Source organism: Hemitrygon akajei, chromosome 4 (genome assembly GCF_048418815.1).
Source record: "Hemitrygon akajei chromosome 4, sHemAka1.3, whole genome shotgun sequence".
Classification (NCBI taxonomy): domain Eukaryota; kingdom Metazoa; phylum Chordata; class Chondrichthyes; order Myliobatiformes; family Dasyatidae; genus Hemitrygon; species Hemitrygon akajei.
The window spans coordinates 143,538,887-143,559,625 of NC_133127.1; the positions used below are offsets into that span (position 1 = coordinate 143,538,887).

Consider the following 20,739-nt stretch of genomic DNA (forward strand, 5'->3'; position numbering starts at 1 on the left):
GCTCTAAGAACCAGACAGATTCTTTTCCATAATTATCTTGAAACTATTGGCATTATGATCAGTAGATGCAATGTGTTTCCCTATACAAACTTCTGTCACCCACCCTGTCTCAATCTCTAACAAGAAATCAAATATTGTACACTCTCTTGTTGGGATGTCCATGTACCGATTAAGGGAATGTTTCTGAACTCATTTGACAAACCTACCCCATCTAGTCCTTTTGCAGTATGGGAGACCCAGTCAATAGGTAGGAAGTTAAAAATACCTGCTATCACAATCTTGTATTTCTCCCAGATGGGTTACAGTCAGTGAGGGGTTGTGCAGGAGCTGAAAGGTGGACAGATGGTGCCAGCAAACAACATGACCAAGGGCAATGTCCTCCAGATGGTTCACTTCTTTTCTTTCTAATGTGGTTCTGCTACTGTTGGAGCCTGTGATCTACATTTTGGTGGTGTGTTCTTGGGCCGATTAAGCGATCCAGTGCTTTGCTGTCTCTGAGGGTGTGTTCTGTGAGGCATGCAGCCTCGAGGCTAAGAAGCCTGGAGACGGGGTGTGAGGCCATGATCGATTCCATTTCTTGCTGATCAAAGCACCAATAAAGATTGAAATCATCAAGGTGAGGGGGTGTCCAGCACTGTCTACCAGCCTCTTGCTCGCTGCTGCTGAAGGAAGGTGTTTGTATGTGACTGTCTCTCCCCCTCTTGCTTGTTGTTCCCAGAGGAAGGCCCCTGCATTCAGATGATCTTTCTCTCAATGTTGCCAGAGCACTGCCGGAGCTTTGGGATTTAGGTAAGGTTTAAATGACGTGATTTATGGTTCTGACTCTGTAGCTCACATTACAACGTGTTTCTGGTTGCTCCTTTAATTTGTTGCTATTTTGTGCGATTCTGAATCAGGGCAGACTGCAGATAATGAACACTGAGCTGAACTGAATATGCCTGGACTCTTTTGATATTGTGTTTTTTATTCTGCGTTCTTCGCTTGTTTGTTTTTGATTGCCATTTGCGCGATTTGTTTTTTTTGCGTGGGGGGTTGATGTTTATCTTTGAATGGGTTCCATGTTTTTTTTTGTTTTATGAATCTCAGGGCTGTATACTGCATACATACTTCAATAATAAATGTACTTTGAATCTTTAAACAGTCTGTGATGTCTCTACAAATTTCTCTAAATCCCATGGATTTAGGTGGTCTGTAACATTCCCCTGTAACGTGGTCATACTTTTCCTATTCCTTAGTTCTAACCAAGAAGCATCACTAAACAAGTTCTGCAGTCTGACCTGACTGAGCACTGCTGTGACATTTTCCTTGACTAGTAATGCCACTGTCCCCTTTAATCCCTCCTGCTCTATCATGTCTAAAACAACGGAACCCCAGAATAGGAGATGTGTGTGTTGCCCTGAATATTGAGCTGCCAGTCCTGCCCCTCCAGAAACCGTCTCACTAATAGCTACAATATCATAATTCCATGTGTTCATCCATGCCCTAAGCTCATCTGTCTTTCCTACTTCTTGAAACATACACAACCTTTTGATTCCCAACTTTGTATGAGGTCTTAACATCTGTTTCTACAACCACTTCATTATCTGTTCTGGCACTCAGGTTCCTACCCCCTGTAACTCTAGTTTAAACTCCTCCCCAACCATGCAGTACTAGTAAGCATCCCTGCTAGAATAATACTCACCCTCCAAAGTGGGTACAAACTGTCTCTTCTATACAGGTCCCACCATCCCTGGAACAGAGCCCAATGATCAAAAAATCTGAAGGCCCCCCTCCCCCTCACCTACACCAGCTCCTTAGTCATGTGTTATTACTCAAGGGTAATAATCTCTGGATTATTACCTGAGCCACGAGCAAATTTGGCTAGGTTAAATAAAATTAGGGAGTTAAACGCGTGGCTCAAAGTCTGGTGTGGGAGAAGTGGGTTTTGCTTCTTGGGACACTGGCACCAGTACTGGGACAGAAGAGAACTGTTCCGGAGGGACGGGCTTCACCTGAACCGGGCTGGGGTTAGTGTCCTGGCGAATCATATAACTAGGGCTGCAGAGAGGTCTTTAAACTAACTAGTGGGGGGGGGGGGGAGGATTCTAGAGAGCAAATAATTAAAAAGACAATGGAGAAGGTAATGGATGTAGGTAAAAGTGGAGGAATAACAAGACAGAGTGTGTCAGGAGGGGAAATAATGTACGGAGATAAGCGTAAAGTTGTACAAAAGGAAAAGGTAGGAAATAAGTGTCAAACATATTTGAAAGTCCTTTATTTGAATGCACGTAGTATTAGGAATAAAATTGATGAGTTGACGGTACAAATAATTACGTATGGTTATGATATTGTGGCAATTACGGAAACATGGCTGCAGGGTGACCAGGACTGGGAATTAAACATACAAGGGTATTCGCCAATTAGGAGAGACAGGCAAGAAGGAAAAGGAGGTGGGGTGGCTAAGTTAATAAAGCAAGAAATCACTGCAATAAAGCGAAATGATATTGGCTCAAAGGATCAGGATAACGAAACAATTTGGGTAGAAATAAGAAATAGTAAAGGGAAAAAAGCAGTGGTGGGAGTAGTCTATAGGCCTCCAAACAGCTGTAACTCAGTTGGTCGGAGCATAAATCAGGAAATAGTTGGGGCTTGTAATAAGGGAACAGCTATAATTATGGGGGATTTTAACTTTCATATTGACTGGACTAATCAAGTCGGACACAGCAGCCTTGAAGAAGAGTTTATTGAGTGTATTCGGGATGGGTTCCTTGAACAATACGTTACTGAGCCGACAAGGGGGCAAGCAGTCTTAGATCTGGTCCTGTGTAATGAGACAGGACTAATAAAAAATGTCCTAGTAAAGGATCCCCTTGGAATGAGTGACCATAACATGGTCGAATTCCATATTCAATTAGAGGATGAGAGGGTTGGATCTCAAACAAGCGTACTGAGCTTAAATAAAGGAGACTATGATGGTATGAGAGCGGAATTGCTTAAGATGGATTGGGAAAATAGATTAAAGGGTAGATCGGTACTTGATCAGTGGTGTATATTTAAGGAGTTATTTTACAACTATCAAGAAAAATATATTCCACTGAAGAAAAAAGGGTGTAAAAGAAAAAATAGTTATCCGTGGCTAAGTAAAGAAATAAAGCAAAGTATACGACTAAAAAGGAAGTTGTATAAGATAGCTAAATCTAGTGGGAAGATTGAAGATCGAGAAGCTTTTAAAGATCAGCAGCAAATAACAAGAAGATTGATTAAGAAGGGGAAGATAGATTATGAAAGTAAATTGGCGAATAACATAAAAGCAGATAGTAAGAGTTTTTATAGTTACATAAAAAGAAAAAGGGTGGCTAAAGTAAATGTTGGTCCCCTAAAAGATAAGACCAGGAAATTAATGGTAGGGGACATGGAGATGGCGGAAATGCTGAACAAATATTTTGTATCAGTTTTTACAGTAGAGGACACTCAAAATATCCCAACACTGGATAAACAGGGGGCTCTAGGGGGAGAGAAGCCAACTACGATTCAAATCACCAAGGAAATGGTACGATAAATTAATGGGACTGAAGGTGGATAAATCCCCTGGACCGGATGGCTTGCATCCTAGGGTCTTAAGGGAAGTGGCGGTCGGGATTGTGGATACATTAGTGATAATTTTTCAAAACTCGCTGGACTCGGCAAAGGTCCCGGCAGATTGGAAAAATGCTAATGTAACTCCTTTATTTAAAAAGGACAACAGACAGAAGGCTGGGAATTATAGGCCAGTTAGCCTAACATCTGTGGTTGGCAAAATGTTGGAATCGATAATTAAGGAAACAGTTACAGGGCATTTGGATAAACATAGCTTAATAGGACAAAGTCAGCATGGCTTTACAAAAGGGAAGTCATGTTTGACAAATTTGTTGGAGTTCTTTGAGGACATAACATATAGGGTAGATAAAGGGGAACCAGTGGATGTGGTGTATTTGGACTTCCAAAAGGCATTTGACAAGGTGCCACACCAAAGATTATTACTTAAAGTAAAAAATCATGGGATTGGAGATAATATTCTGGCATGGGTGGAGGATTGGCTTTCTAACAGAAAACAGAGAGTTGGAATAAATGGTTTATTCTCAGACTGGCAGTTGGTGACTAGTGGTGTTCCGCAGGGGTCGGTGTTGGGACCCCAACTCTTTACAATCTATATTAATGATTTGGAGAAAGGGACTAAGTGCATCGTATCGAAGTTTGCTGATGACACAAAGATGGGAGGGAGTGTAATGAGTGCGGAGGACATTGAAACCCTGCAGGGGGACATAGATAGGCTGAGTGATTGGGCAGACATTTGGCAGATGAAATATAATACTGACAAGTGTGAGGTCTTGCACTTTGGCAGGAAAAATAATAGAGCAAGTTATTATCTAAATGGAGAGAAACTAGAAAGTGCTTCTGTGCAAATGGATCTGGGGGTCCTGGTGCAGAAAACACAAAAAGTTAGTATGCAAGTGCAGCAGGAGGTCAAGAAGGCCAATGGAATGCTGGCTTTTATTGCTAGGGGGATGGAGTATAAGAACAGGGAGGTCTTACTGCAGTTGTACTGGGTATTGGTGAGACCACACCTGGAGTACTGCGTGCAGTTCTGGTGTCCATATTTAAGAAAGGACACACTGGCTCTCGAGGCAGTGCAGAGAAGGTTCACTAGGTTAATTCCAGGGATGGGTGGGTTGATGTATGATGAGAGGTTGAGTAGATTGGGACTCTACTCATTGGAGTTCCGAAGAATGAGAGGCGATCTTAATGAAACATATAAGATTGAGAAGGGGCTTGATCGGGTGGATGCGGGGAGAATGTTCCCAATGATGGGTGAAACTAGGACTAGGGGGCATAATCTTAAAATAAGGGGATGCCGTTCCAGGACTGAGATGCAGAGAAATTTCTTCACTCAGAGGGTAGTGGGGCTGTGGAATTTACTGCCCCAGAGAGCTGTGGAAGCTACTACACTCAATAAATTCAAAACGGAGATAGACATTTTTCTGGATAAAAATGGCATTAGGGGATACGGTGAGCGAGCAGGTAAGTGGACATGAGGCTAGGTTTAGATAAGCCATGTGATCTCCTGGACCAGTTTTCGATAGCCTGGATGGGTCGGAGAGGAATTTTCCAGATTTTTTCTCCTCAATTGGCAACTCGGTTTTTTTTCCCCGGGTGATCACATGGGTTTGGGCGGGATGAATAATAAAATAAAATGGGCGGCATGGTGCCCTGTTGGTTGGCACTGTTGCCTTGTGGGATTCAGTGAAAACTAGAGTTAAGATTGGATCAGCCATGATCTTGTTGAATGGCGGAGCAGGCTTGAGGGGCCGATTGGCCTACTCCTGCTCCTATCTCGTATGTTCTTATGTTCTTAAACTGTATTATCTTCCCATTTCTGGTCTCACTAGCATGTGACATGGGTAGCAGTCCTGAGATCACAAGCCTGGATGGAGGACCTGTCTTTTAACTTAGCACCTAATTCCCTGCACTCACTCTGCAGAACCTCGTCCCTCTTCCTACCTATGTCACTGGTACCTATATGGAGTATGAGCATAAGTAAGAGCTGCTCACCCTCCCACTTAAGAATGCTAAGGACTTGATTTGAGATATCCCGGACCCTGGCAGCCAGGAGGCAATATACCATCTGGGAATCTCGCTCTCAACCACGGAACCTCCTTTCTGTTCCCCTAACAAATTCCCCTAACAGCACAGTGCAGCTCTTCTCCTCCCTTCCCCTCTGAGCTACCGAGCCAGATTCTATGCCAGACACCTGACTGACTTTCTTCCACTAGGTCCAATGTGGTGTACTTGTTGTTTAGGGGTTGTTTAGCCCATGGGGGTTCTCTGCACAGGCTGTTTAACCCCTTTCACCCTCTTAATTGTCACCCAGTTTCCTGCACCTCAGATGTAACTACCTCTCTATATGTCCTATCTTACACCCCCTCAGCCTCATGAATGATCGGGAGTTCATCCAGTTCTAGCCCCAACTCTTTAACGCAGATGCACTTCTTGTAGGTGAAGTCATCAGGGACACTGGAGGTCACCCTGCCTTGCCACATCCCAAAAGAGAAAGATTCAACTATCCTGCTGCTCTAACTGTTCAATTATGAAGAAAGAAAGAAACAATAAATAAATTGGAAAAAAAAATCTACCTAGAGCTTTCCCCTTCTCTCACTGAAGCCTCTAAATGCTGCGGCCTCAAAATCCCCACTCTAACACTGTCCACTCTGACAAACAACACACACAAAATGTTGGTGGAACACAGCAGGCCAGGCAGCATCTATAGGGAGAAGCACTGTCGACGTTTCGGGCCGAGACCCTTCGTCAGGACTAACCGAAAGGAAAGATAGTAAGAGATTTGAAAGTAGTGGGGGGGAGGGGGAATGCGAAATGATAGGAGAAGACCGGAGGGGGTGGGATGAAGCTAAGAGCTCGAAAGGTGATTGCCGAAAGTTACACAGAGCTGAAGAAGGGAAAGGATCATGGGACGGTAGGCCTTGGGAGAAAGAAAGGGGGAGGGGGGTACACCAGAGGGAGATGGAGAACAGGCAGAGAGAGAAAAAAAAACAAACAACTTAATATGTCAGGGATGGGGTAAGAAGGGAAGAGGGGCATTAACGGAAGTTAGAGAAGTCAATGTTCATGCCATCAGGTTGGAGGCTACCCAGCCGGTATATAAGGTGTTGTTCCTCCAACCTGAGTTTGGATTCATTTTGACAGTAGAGGAGGCCATGGATAGACATATCAGAATGGGAATGGGACATGGAATTAAAATGTGTGGCCACTGGGAGATCTCAGGACTGCTACCATGTCACATGCTAGTGAGACCAGAAATGGGAAGATCATACAGTTTAACATGTGACTAAGGAGCTGGTGTAGGTGAGGGGGAGGGGGGCCTTCAGATTTTACCTTATTTCCTGGCAATGCCTTATATACCAGCTGGGTAGCCTCTAACCTGATGGCATGAACACCGACTTCTATAACTTCCGTTAATGCCCTTCCTCCCCTTCTTACCCCATCCCTGACATATTTAGTTGTTTGCCTGTTCTCCATCTCCCTCTGGTGCTTCCCCCCACCCCACTTTCTTTCTCCCGAGGCCTCCCGTCCCATGATCCTTTCCCTTCTCCAGCTCTGTATCACTTTCGCCAATCACCTTTCCAGCTCTTAGCTTCATCCCACCCCCTCCAGTCTTCTCCTATCATTTCGCATTTCTCCCACCCCCCACTACTTTCAAATCTCTTACTATCTTTCCTTTCAGTTAGTCCTGACGAAGGGTCTCAGCCTGAAACGTCAACAGCGCTTCTCCTTATAGATGCTGCCTGGCCTGCTGTGTTCCACCAGCATTTTGTGTGTGTTGTTTGAATCTCTAGCATCTGCAGATTTCCTCGTGTCCACTCTGACAAAGGCTGCTTCGCTTGCCACGTATTTTAACTTGCACTTGCTAATGAATTCCAATCTCTGATCGGTCACTGTTCAATCATTGAAACTCCTGTTAAGCGCTACTTTTTAATGCATACTTGCTGACCTGAGTGGGTTAGTCCTCCTCATACTCCCGATCTCTGGCTAGCTGTTATTCAAACACCCATTCAGCATATTACAATCAACCAAGTTCCCAGCATTGATCTTTGTGTGATACCACTAGTCTTATGGCATCCAATCATAAAAGATACCCTCTATCACCATCCTCTGTCTCCCATTACCAAACCAATTTCGATTCAGTTTACCAACTTGCCCTGTAATCTACATCTTTGACAAGGTCCCGAAATGAGAACCCGATTCAAAGGCTTAACTAAATTCCATGTAAACCACACGTACTTTCTTGCCCTCATCAATAAATTCTGTAACATCTTCAAAGAATTCAGTTCAATCAAATTGGTCAAACAGAATCTGCCTTTGACAAAACTTTGTTGGACTGCCTGTAATTAGTCCCTGCTTTTCCAGATAATCATTAATGCTCTATTGTGTTCTATATTTTCCTTACCACTGACATTAGGCTCACAGTTCAAGAGTTACTTGGCTTTTCCCTGCTGTCTTTCTTGAAAAGAGGGATCGTGTCTGTTCTACACTATTTTCAACCAGTAAACATTTTAAAATCTTAGCCAGAGCTCCAGCAAACTATTCCCTTGCATCCTGCAGCAGCCTGGGCTAAATCCCATCATTCCTGGGGACTTACTCATCTTTAGGCCTGCCAAGGCATTAAAAAACCTCCCTTTTATTTATGGAGATCTGCTTTTGACTTTCACTGACTCCCCTTCACTGAATCGTTCAGATACAAAATCTGTTTCCTTTGTGAACACCAGTATAAAGTATTAATTTAGAACCTTATGCATACCTTCTAGCTCTAGCACAGATCACCCCCCACCCCTTGTCCTAATGGGCCCTACTTTTCTTTTCATATGCATTTAATAAGCTTATATAATGCCTCTGGCTTCACTTTAATCCCATCTACAAGGGATTTCTTGTGAGCCTTCCTTCCATTCCTAATTTCCTTTTTAAGCATCTCCCTACACTTCTTATATTCTTGACAGGTCTCCTCCATCATTAGTTATATATATTAACTCCTTGGTCATATACTTCCTTCAGAATTATAATCAGGTTTAATATCACTGGCACATGTCACGTAATCTGTTTTGCGGCAGCAGCGCATTGTAATAAAAATACAATTTACAATAAAAGAATTTAAACATTAAATAAGTTGTGTAAAATGAGAGCAAAAAAACCCACTGAGGTAGTGTATATGGGTTCATTGTCCTTTCAGAATTCTGATGACAGAGGGGACAAAGCTGTAGCTACAGTGTTAAGTGTGTCTTCAGGCTCCTGTACCTCCTTCTTGATGGTAGCAATGAGAAGGGGACATTTCTTGGGTGACAGGGGTCCTTAATTACAGACACCGCCTTTTGAAGATGTCCTGGATGCTGGGGAGGCTAATGCCCATGATGGAGCTGGCTAAGCTTGTAACTTAATGCAGCCTTTTCTGATCCTGTGCAGTTGCTCCACCATACCAGATGGTGATGCAACCAGTTAGAATGCCCTCCACGGTATACATCATAGCCACTTTATTCAGTACACGTGTACCTGCTTGTTAATCCAAATATCTAATCAGCCAACCATGTGGCAGCAATTCGATGCATAAAAGCATGTAATTTTGTTGTTGTTCACATCAAACATCAGAATGGGGAAGAAATATAATTTAACTGATTGTCGTGGAATGATTGCTGGTGCCAGATGAGGTGTTTAAGTCTCTCAGAAATGGCTAATCTGGGATTTTCACGCACAAGTCTCTGGAGTTTACAGAGAATGGTGCAAAAATAAAACCCAAAAAATATCCAGTGAGTGGTAGTTCTGTGAGTGAAAACACCCTGTTAGGGAGAGAGGTCAGAGGAGAATGACCAGGTAGGTTCAAACTGACAGGAAGGCGACAGTAACTCACATAAACATCTGTTATGAGAGCAGTGTGCAGAAGAGCATCTCTGAATATGCAAAACATCAAACTTTGAAGTGAACTTTGAATGTTGGGGTGGAGTACAACTCTGATAATCTGGCATCACTGGGACTTCAGTAGTGATGAAAAGGTAGACTTTTTCCCTCGGAGAATTGAGAAACCTTGGGATTCTCTTCCTCAAAGGCTGTGGTAGCAGAACTTTTGAGTACTTTCAAGGTAAAGTTAAACAGGTTTGCAAAAAGCAAAGGAGCCAGATGTTACCATGGCTAGTCAGGATTGCAGAACGAAAGTTGCAATTAGATCAGCCCTGATATTTTTAAACGGTGAAGCAGACTGGAAGGACTGATTGGCCTCATCCCACTCCTCTCAAGTCACGTCAAAGGCAATTCAATTTATTCAGTAACAATTTACATCTCATGAATCAAGTTATGATGTCAAAACAATCAAAGGATTATGTCAAGGTGCTACTATTATTTAGACATACCTCCAATTGTTGTAACCCATTCTTTTAGAAGTGATTTTACATCTTTTAGTTCATAGGCTCCGGCAAGGTTAGCTCTCAGGTACACTGAGTCAGCACAGATATCATGCTGTGGGGATGCGATAGCCTGATGATCAGATGTGGAAGCAACAGGATCACTCTGTAAGCAAATAAAAACTTGTCAGTTTGATTAAATTAAGCAATTGATACATTTTAAGACAGAATGTTGGCTGAAGAACAAGATGACTAGAGCGAGGGTAGGACCAATCTGGGATAAAAGATGAAATGTACTTGAGTCAGAGGAGAGGTTCTTAATGAGTACTTTCTTTCAGCATTCGCCTGAAAGACGGACTTTGATGACTGTAAGGTCGAATTGAACAGCCTAAATGTGCTGGAACATGTTGGTTAAGAAAGAGGATATACTGGAAATTTTGAAAAGCATTAGTGTAGATAAATTTCTGGGGCCAGACAGGATACATGAATACTTCTTGAAAATATAGACAAAACATACTAACACTGCCATAGTCAGAATATCATGAAAATAAAGGAATAGAACAGATTTTAGCAGTTTTATGTGCAAATTATTTCTGTATGTTCAAATAAAATATTCAGCAAGTTCAAAATGAAACATAATTTACTACTGAACCAGAGTTAGTGTACAGCACAGTATTACCTGATTTTTTTCTTTGCCTTGGTGTTCATGTCGAATCAAGTCAGGCAGTACTTTAAGTGGACTGACCATTAACTTATTTTTAAGAGGACTAAGAGCTTTAATAGGACTGGTATGATTCTTCTTTTTAAACCGTTTCTTTGATTTTTCAGCAAGAGGATTCTTCAACTGTAGTAACTGACTTTTCAGGCCTAAAACAGTAAAAAATTATATTTCAAAATTTCTTTAAAGATTACCCCATAAGACTATATACACTTTTATATCTTTAATTACCACTCAAGTCACACCTAAAGCTTCAAGTTCCATTCAATTTCTTCCTACTGCCTAACATGCCCTACTATCTAAGCAAATCACGATAATGAATAATTATTTTGTTTCCTTGTCACTTTCTAGACCATCATCTACCACATCCTTCAGTTATGAAATTAAATGAAAGGTGGATCGAATAACCAAATTGCATTCTCTGTGTAGGCTCTCATATACAAGGATGTCCCTTGAGTAAAGCAATGGATTGTGACTGCTATCTGGAACTGTATACCAAGAAAATGACCCAAAGGAAAAAAATCTCCCTCCCAACGTGCCCCAGAGGCACCTGTGAATCTCTTTGCAGCTTCATAACTTGGATCAGGAAACCTAAATAGAAGAAGGATGGCCCCACGTGTAAATACCATAAATACGTGTAGTAAGCTGCTTATACTTTGAAATGTCACTCAAATGAAAACTAGTTAAAAAAAGATAAAAGGAGGGAAACTTCAGAAGCTATCTCTATCATTGTTAGATCCCAACTAAACAAAATACCAGCAATACACATGGATATTTAGGTTAATGCATTCCTGGCACATTTTCTTCGATTGTTAGGTAGTTGTTTAAAGATCCAGAAGAGTAATAGAGTAGTTTTCATAAATACTGACAAGTTGTTCCTATCTGTAAATTATATTGATTTGGTTCTTTCTCCTGCGAATGATTGGTAGTTAGATTATCTGTGAATAGTAGATTGTAAAGTTTGAAAAATAAAATTAATACAAATGTGGTCATATCTTTTTGAATACATGCTCCTTTGACTTGGACCTGGGTCAACAGCAAGCCAAAGTGGGAAGTGGTAATCTACCCATCACATGTTCCCTTACATAGCCAATAATATTTCAAGTTTCTGTATGTACATTCACAGACCACATAAACTTTATTAAATTAGATTATATAGAACATAGAAAACCTACAGCACAATACAGGCCCTTCGGCCCACTAAGTTGTGCCGAACATGTCCCTACCTTAGAAATTACTAGGCTTACCCATAGCCCTCTATTTTTCTAAGCTCCATGTACCTATCTAAAAGCCTCTTAAAAGACCCTATCGTATCCACCTCCACAACCGTTGCTGGCAGTCCATTCCACGCACTCACCACTCTCTAAGTAAAAAACTTACCCCTGACATTTCCATTCATATGAATGAATGTACACATATATTTATGTTTGGTAACAGAAATGACAAATGTCACTTTATAATCACCTTACACCTTACTTCATTTGAAATGTCATTGATTTCTCCTTTGTGTTTACCCATTTATAGATTCTATTCAATGAAGGTAAAAATGTTATCTATCTATGTACTTATTTATTTACAGACAGTGCGAGAAAGGTCCTTCTGGCCTTTTGCGCTACACCGCCCAGCAATTCCTGATTTAACCCTAACCTAATCACATGGGACAAATTATAATGACCAATTAACCTACTAACTGGAAGACTGTGGGAGGAAACCAGAGCACTCGGGAGAAAAAAACGCATTCCATAAAGAGTACATAAACTCTCCTTACAGATGATGATGGAATTTAACTCTGATGCCCTGAGCTGTAAAGCGTTGTGCTAACCACTCTGCTACCATGATGCCTCAAATTAACGTTTACATAAAATCACATCTTAGCCTGACAGCATTGAAAAAAAAGAAATCTGAATATTAAGAGATTGTATTAGATTTGATATTATAGAAGAATCTGGTTTTAATAGTATTCTCACCTTGTCGATGCTTTTGATCATAAGCAGTTTTTAGTTCTTCTTGTACATCAAGGGGAAGAGCAGCGAAAACCTCAGGATCAACCTAAAAACAAAATATCCTGAATACTAATTCCTATTTACAAGAAGATGATTTGGTCATTTTGTGCAAATTTTTCTTAAGATTTACACAGAAATGAAGTACAGTAACAACAAGCATTTTACCTGTGAAAAAGCTGGGAGGGCTACTATCATTCCAGCAGCATTGCTTGTTTCTTGAGCTCCTGGTAACTCAAGAATCAGTGTCCCCATTGATGCAGGCACATGTCCAGTGGCAATGCCTCTCACTGACTCTTTGACACGGATGTCAGTAAAACCGGGCTGCTGTCGGGCAGAGAACACCTGCTCCACCTGCTCTCTTATATCTGGAGGAAGTGCTGCCAAAACGGTAGGATCTATCTAAAAAAAGGAAAAACATCATATTACTCTCTTAAAAATGCTTGTACGAGCTCATTCTCTAAAAGGCTTAGTTTTCACATTATTGGTACATCAACTACCTAGTAGCTGTGATACCAGTGTACATGGATAAAATCTAAAAGCAATGATAAACCAGACATAAATGAGTTTGCGAAAGAAAAATGGAGGGCTATGTGGGAGGGATGAGTTAGATTCATCTTGGAATAGGTTAAAGGGTCAGCACAACATTATGTACTGAAGGGCTTGTACTGTGCAAGTACTCAGACAGAAAAATATGCATTTTTCTTTTAAAATTGTCATTACATTGATACTGACTACACCATTTCATGTCCAAATATTAAAAAACTATACAGGTGTCCCCTGTTTTTCGAACGTTCGCTTTACGACACCTCGCTGTTACGAAAGACTTACATTAGTTACCTGTTTTCGCTGTTATGAAAAAAGGCAGCGCGCGCCCTGAGCAGCCAAGCTCCTCCCCCAGAACTGCATTCTAGCTGGCATTGCTTAAAACGTGCCTGTGAGCATCTGTGCTTTATGTCGATTTATTTTGTGCATCCATTAGCAAGATGTGTTCTAAGGTATCGGAAAAGCCTAAAAGAGCGTGTAAGGGTGTTACACTTAGCGCAAAACTAGACATAATAAAGCTTTTCGATCGTGGTGAACGAAGTAAGGATATAGTGAGTTTGGCTAAGGGTTTGTGGAAGTTGGTGAAGATGATGTTGGAAGAGGTTTTGGCATCCCATGACCAAGAACTGACAGATGAAGAGCTGATGAAGAGGGAAGGATAACAATTGACACCAAACGCAGTAGCGAACGGCCCGAAAGTGAAGTCATCCAGGAACTGAACGTGAAGCAATTGCGTGAGATTTTCACTGCGATTGACAATGCTGCAATGATTGCAGAAAAGTATGACTTTAACTTTGAAAGGGTACGTAGGCTTAGGGCATATTTGCAGGATGATTTGAGTGCTTACAAAGAACTGTACGATAGAAAAATGAGCGAGGCTAAGCAGTCAAGCATACTGTCGTTTTCCAAGCCTTCCACATCAGCCACAGCAGATAACGAAACTCAACCTTCGACATTGAGACAGGCAGACATAGAAGGTGGTGACCTGCCTGCCCTGATGGAAACACACGACGATGAGATGACACCTCAGTGTCCCACCACCCCAACCTCCGACGACTCAGCCCAACACACCATCATCAGTGTGCTCATGTCTTCCCAATTCCGGTAAGTGAAACTACACTGGACATACATTATTTCTACTTTATATAGGCTGTGTATTTTTATGTGTTATTTGGTATGATTTGGCAGCTTCATAGCTTAAAGGTTACTGGAAAGAGTGCTTCTGCCAAGAGCACTTGCGCCGTGTGCTTTTGCCAAGAGCACTTGCGCAGAGTGTTTTTGCCGCAAGTGTTGCCGTGAGCACTTGTGCTGAGTCTTTCTGCCGAGAGCGCTTGTGTGAGATTTTCGCTACGGTGAACAGTGCTGCAATAATTGCAGAAACGTATTTCTACTTTATATAGGCTGTGTATTTATCAGGTCATTCCTGCTTTTACTATATGTTACTGTTATTTTAGGTTTTATGTGTTATTTGGCATGATTTGGTAGGTTATTTTTGGGGTCTGCGAACACTTACAAGTTATTCCCATATAAATAAATGGTAATTGCTTCTTCACTTTACAACATTCCGGCTTACAAACCATTTCATACGCTCTACCTTCGAATAGTGGGGGAAACCTGTATTAATAATTTACGATACTTCAAAATACAATATTTAGATATTACGTATGTGCATATATAGTTGAAATTCCATCTGACTTCCAATGTAAAAGGTATACAGATGCATACAGAATACTGGAAAGGTAATTCCGTAGGTACAAGAAAATGAATGACCATATCAACTTTCTGAGCGATTCACTAATCTGGCTTCAAGGTAGGCTGGTATATTTTGCCTCAGTAATGTCAGGTAAGGTTCCACCCTCGCATAACTGTCGGTAACCCATGTCGAAAGTGTGTGAAAAGGGTGTCAGATATGGAAATAGATCAGAATCAGAATCAGGTTTATTATCACCATCGTGAAATTTGTTAATATAGAAGGGAGAAAAAAGTTTAATATTTTGTTGTGCTTTCTTTCAAGGTTCACAGATGAGCAGTGGTCACTTGGGCAAAGTACTAGAGGAGGCCTTAATGGAAACGAGTCTGTTTCAGACAAGAAAGAGAAAAAAAAGATAGTGAAATTTAGAAAAAGGAAATAGTGTTTTTGACAAACACTAAAAAAAATGAGTTGGAACTTGGCTTCAATCCATTTTTCAGTAGGCACCAAAAATTAGAATTACAATAAAGTCTCAAGGAACAAAAGATGAAACCAGTATATAAAAAAAATCTACTGCTTGAATCTTCTTTCCTGAATGGATATCTTTATTACCGTCTACACTTCATCACTTCACAATAAATCATGTACTTTCAGGTTCATGTGTTAAATTAAAAGTACTGAAACTGACAGAAAAAATGTGGTCAATTCCAGTCTCTGAAAAGGTATTAAGTGTTCTAACCAATAAATTATCAATAAGGTTCATTAACTCTTCTCAAACTTCAAAAAGTTGGGAGAACCAAAAATGTGACCTTTCTAAACATTTTAATAAATATTGTATCTGTGCATTGAAGAATCTACCTGTGGAATTGATCTGCATGGATCCCAGTGTTCCGCAAGAATTACAGTAGTTTAAATAGGGGGTGAAAATCTTACATTACAATAAATTCAGCAATGTATGCCATTTATATCATAGCATTCTTAAGTTAATAATATATCATGAATAACAGACCTGTTCTTCTCTGAAGTTATCATCCAGGGAAAGGTTGAGTTAACTATTAAGCTGTATTAAGACTGCTGGGAGGAGATATTGATAATCTTTTGAAACAATATTTCAAATACAGACATAAATTAAATCCTGAGACCAGCTTATTTAATAAGCCATTATGTTGTTGTCAAAGATGCCAAAATAACAAATATCTACACATTACCTGAGAAGGAGATGGCACTTCAATATTAACATCAGCTATATTCCTACGGATAGGTGTGTTCTCAGAGGTATGCATTCCATCAGATTTTAATAAAGTTTCTGATTTACTGATATTTGTACTAGATGCAAGCAATGGAGAGTGTCCACTTGTTGATGTCTTTTTTCTCGAGGAATCAGAGTCTGTAAATACATGTAACAAAAAACAGCAAAGTGAGTGTGAAATAAATAAATATTGTACATGATAGTATGTACAACTGACAAGTGTGAAAAGCAACAGCATTTAATACCTTATAGTTTCTACAGATGGCTGCACAATGGCCTCAGAAGATGTTCCTACCTTCTGTTAAATAAAATGGAAGGTTAAACAGAATAAACTACTTTTGTTTATATTATCTGTAAACATTTTTCTTATAAAGCCCAGTGAGATAGAAATGAAACTCCATAAATATATTACATTTCTACCACAAATATAAAACGTAAATCAAAAGAACTACAGAATAGAATTACTCTCTATTCAAAGAAACTTCATTTTCAATTTTACAGTGTAGAACTAGGAACAGACAGTATGGGATAGCGTTTAAGTAGGGAGAGTGAACTATGATGCAAATAGGCAGGAACATGGAAACGTTAACTGGGAATGAATGTACTCAGGGAAATGCCCAACTGAAATGTTTGCTTAACAAGAGATGTGCAATATCTAGTCAAAAGAAGAAAGAAGCATTCTTAGTTTAGAAAGCAAGGATCAGACAGGGATTTTGAGAATTATAAGTTAGCGAGGAAGGAGCTTAAAAGTGGACAGGAGAGGTAGAAGGGAACATGAGAAGGTTTGATGAGTAGCATTAAGAAAAACCCCAAGGTGCTCTATATGTACATGATGAACAGGAGGATGACGAGTCAGGGTAGACTGATCAGAGATGAAAGAGGATACATGTGCCTGGAGTCAGAGGAGATAGAGGAGGTCCTTAATGTATAAGGGACATTGACAAACATGAGGTCAGTGTAGAACAGGCTAATATGGTGGAACATGTTAACATTAAGTAACAGGATGTGCTAGATCTTTTGAAAACCATAAAGACAGGTCAGTCCCCAGAGCTGGACAGGATATACCCAAGGCTACTAAGGGATGCAAAGAAAGAGACTACTGTGCCTTTGTCAATGATCTTTGTGTCCTCACTGGTCACAGGAGTAGTGCCAGAGGGTTGGAGGGTGGCAAATATTATTCCTTTGTTCAAAAAAGGTAATGGGGTAACCCTGGGAATTATAGACCAGCGAGTCTTACATCAATAATGGGCAAACTATTAGAGAGGACTCTTAGATGCAGGACTTATAAACATTTGGAGAAGCACAATCTGATTAGGGATAGTCAACATGGCTTTGAGAGGGGCAGGTTGTATCACGAACCTGATTTAATTTTTTGAGGATGTGATAAAACATATTAATGAAGGATGTGGTGTATATTGATTTTATTAAGGCATTTGACAAGGTTCCCCATACCTCATTCAAAAAATCAGGTGTGGGATCCAAGGAAACTTAGCTGTGTGGATTTAGAATTGGCTTGCCCACAGAAGACAGGGAGTGATTGTAAATGGAGTTCATTCTGCCTGAAGGTTGGTGACCAGTGGTGTTCCAAAGCTGTCTGTTCTGGGACTCCTGTTCTTTGAGATTTTTTTAATAAATGACTTGGATGAGGAAGTGGAAAGCTGGGATTAGTAAGTTTCTAGATGACATGAGGCTGGTGGTGTTGTGGATAGTGTAGAAAATTGTTGTAGGTTACAATGGGACATTGATAGGATACAGACATGGGCTGAGAAATTGCAGATGGAGCTCAATCCAGAAATGCTTGATATGATTCACTTTGGGAGGTTGAACTTAAAGGCCAGAATACAGGATAAATGGCAGGATCCTCAGAAGTGTGGAGGGACAGAGCGATTTTGGTGTTCGCATCCATAGATCCCACAAAAATACAGCCAAGTTGATAGGGCGGTTAAGAAGGCATGTGATGTGTTGGCCTTCATTATTGGGGGATTGAGTTCAAGAGCCGCAAGATAATATTACAATTCTATAAAATTCTGGTTAGATCACACCTGTTCACTTGTGTTCAGTTCTGGTCATCTTATTATACAATACTTTAACATTACCAGAGAAATTATAGAGTACCATTTTCTATTATGTGGAGTTAATAGGCTTAACTGTTGGCAAATTAGCAGTCTATTGTGTGGGATTTTTTTTCAAAGATCAGCACTATCTGAATAAACTATTCCACTGAGAATTCAACCATTTACTTTATGTTCTCAAAGCCATAACAAAAATGTTATCATGAAGGACTCACTGGAATTCATGCAATTTCTTAATTGCTAAGCAGGAACTCAACAAAGTTTACCTTAGGCAATGGGGCTTATGGTATAGGATTTGAAAATATAATTCTGGTTCAGGAATAGAGTGAAGTATTTAATTCTCATTAAACTGATCTTACGTGATATTGCATATCAGTTAAGTAATATTTCACCTGCAAGGCCATCAATTAACCTGTGATCTCCCTATATAGAAAGGACAATTTCACTACCAAGTGGAGAGAGGCATAGAAATTTGCAGCACACAGATCAGCCATTCAGAACAATCCAATATACTCCAGCTTCTCCAATTTATTCCTTGTAAATTTTTGCCCAATTTTATCAATGGATACATTACTTTTAACTTAATCATATTCTGTGGGAAAACACACCATATTCAAGAAATTTTTGATAACCCTCGTGTCTCTTTGGTGATCATTTTAAATTATCAGCCTCTCATCACCAATTTTTCAAAGAAAGGAAACAATAGTTCTCTTTTCGTTATCATTACCCTACAGCAGTGTAAAACTAACTAATAAATCTTCCAAGTCTGCTTGCTAGGGAAAAAAAACCTCATATTACCATACATTCTCCATCCTTGGCATCAATGCAATCTATTTGTATTGAATGCTCACTGTACATTAATAATTAGACCATAAGACACAGAAGCAGAATTAGGCCCATTGAATCTGCTCCACCATTCCATCATGGCTGATTTATTTTCCCTTTCAACACTATTCTCCTGCCTTCTTCCTGTAACCTTTGATACCCTAACTAATCAAGAACCTATCAATCCTTGCTTTAAATAAATGCAATGATTGGGCCTCCACAGCCATCTGTTGTAATTAATTCCATAGATTCACTACCCTTTGGCTAAAGAACTGCCTCCTCATAACTGTACTAATTCTTCTGACTGAGGTATATAAATCTGTGTTCAGATTTATACACCAACGTTTTGTATAAAGAGGCTTGTTAGTAGCAGAATTAACATTTTACACGAGTCTTCGGTATGCAATTGTCATACAGAAATCACACTTCAGAAGAGCTGAATTGTAGAACAAACAGGCAAAAGAATGGCAGCTGGAAGGCTCTCTGCCTACTTCCATGTGGTCTTTCACACATTATATTTTCTCCCCATATTTGCTCTATGTTAACATTCACTGCAATTTTGCAACAGAAGCTTTCTTCACCCTATCCCCTTTTCCTCCAATCCATCTCATCGCTAACATTTTCTGTAATTCAAATAACCCTCCTTCTTTTTCTCTCAACTTTTTCTAAAATGGGAGTCACCAAGTTTTAATTTGCTAACCTTCTGAAAGTCTGGGTTCCACAGCTTTCTTTGATCTTGATTTCTGAAACAGATCTGCCTTTGGACACGATAACCCACCAGCAGAGTTACTTCGTATAAATGAAGAGAAGGAATTAAGTGAAGCTTTGGTATCCGGGATTAACTGATTCATCTGAATTCCAACCTAAAGAAAAGTGAAAAAAAAATTAAACTTCATTCAAATATATCTTTATATGATTACAATAATCTGTTATATTTTTATTCACACTTTAGTTTAACTGTATCACATTTATTGTACAGTTCCAAGAATGTTTCACAATTATTCAATTTACTCAAACATTGGAGCATCATACAGCAGTACAACTTATAACTGGGGGAATAGCATACCAAATAATGCCGCAAATTGCATGAATAAAATAAAGTGTTTTATACAGAGCTGTCCAAGTTGTGTCGTATTGAATTATCTGAAAGCTTGATTATAATGTAGCTCCATTTGTTCCAGATAAAGAAACAATTTACATTTAATACTTAGAATCTGAGACATTACTTATTAGAATGTGTTTAAAAACCTCTGCACTCAATCCTAATGTCCTGTCATTATTATATACCAAAGTTACAGTACTGTCCAAAGTCTTAGGCACATATATATAGCTAGGTAACCCAAGACCTATGCATAGTATTGTAGTAATTTTATGTATTGCTCTATACTGCTGCAAAAAAAAGTCAAGATGTATGAGTGATGATAAACCTGATTTTGATATGGCTCTCTATTGTGGACTGAGAGGCAGGGAGAGGGGAATTGTAGTTGGGAAAAGGAGAAGGGAGAGGGGAGGGAGTGGAAAGCACCGAAGAGGTGTTCTGTAATGAGCAATAAACCAATTGTTTGGAATCAAATGACTTTGCCTGGTGTCTTAGGACTGGGTGTGACTGGGTGTGTGGCATCTCACCACCACACATCTCTGGAACTCCTTCTCTGCCACCTGTCCCACACCCCTCCCATGATGCTCCACCCTTACCACTCCCAACATCCTTTATTCCCACCAGAT

General features: G+C 40.1%; 1 protein-coding gene across 3 annotated transcripts in view; it reads right to left on the reverse strand.

Moving 5' to 3' along the window:
* Positions 1 to 20,739, reverse strand: part of rev1 (REV1 DNA directed polymerase) — a 108,644-nt gene that overhangs the window by 11,028 nt on the left and 76,877 nt on the right. For all 3 annotated transcript variants that reach the window (XR_012098704.1, XM_073043480.1, XM_073043479.1), the window contains exons 16-21: positions 19,715 to 19,877; positions 16,077 to 16,255; positions 12,801 to 13,034; positions 12,600 to 12,681; positions 10,594 to 10,781; positions 9,924 to 10,080 (exon numbers count right to left, since the gene is read on the reverse strand). Coding sequence is in view for 2 of the 3 variants with exons in the window: in XM_073043480.1 (XP_072899581.1) it covers positions 9,924 to 10,080; positions 10,594 to 10,781; positions 12,600 to 12,681; positions 12,801 to 13,034; positions 16,077 to 16,255; positions 19,715 to 19,877 (1,003 nt within the window). In the remaining variant the exon portion in view is untranslated. The remainder of the gene's footprint in view (positions 1 to 9,923; positions 10,081 to 10,593; positions 10,782 to 12,599; positions 12,682 to 12,800; positions 13,035 to 16,076; positions 16,256 to 19,714; positions 19,878 to 20,739) is intronic.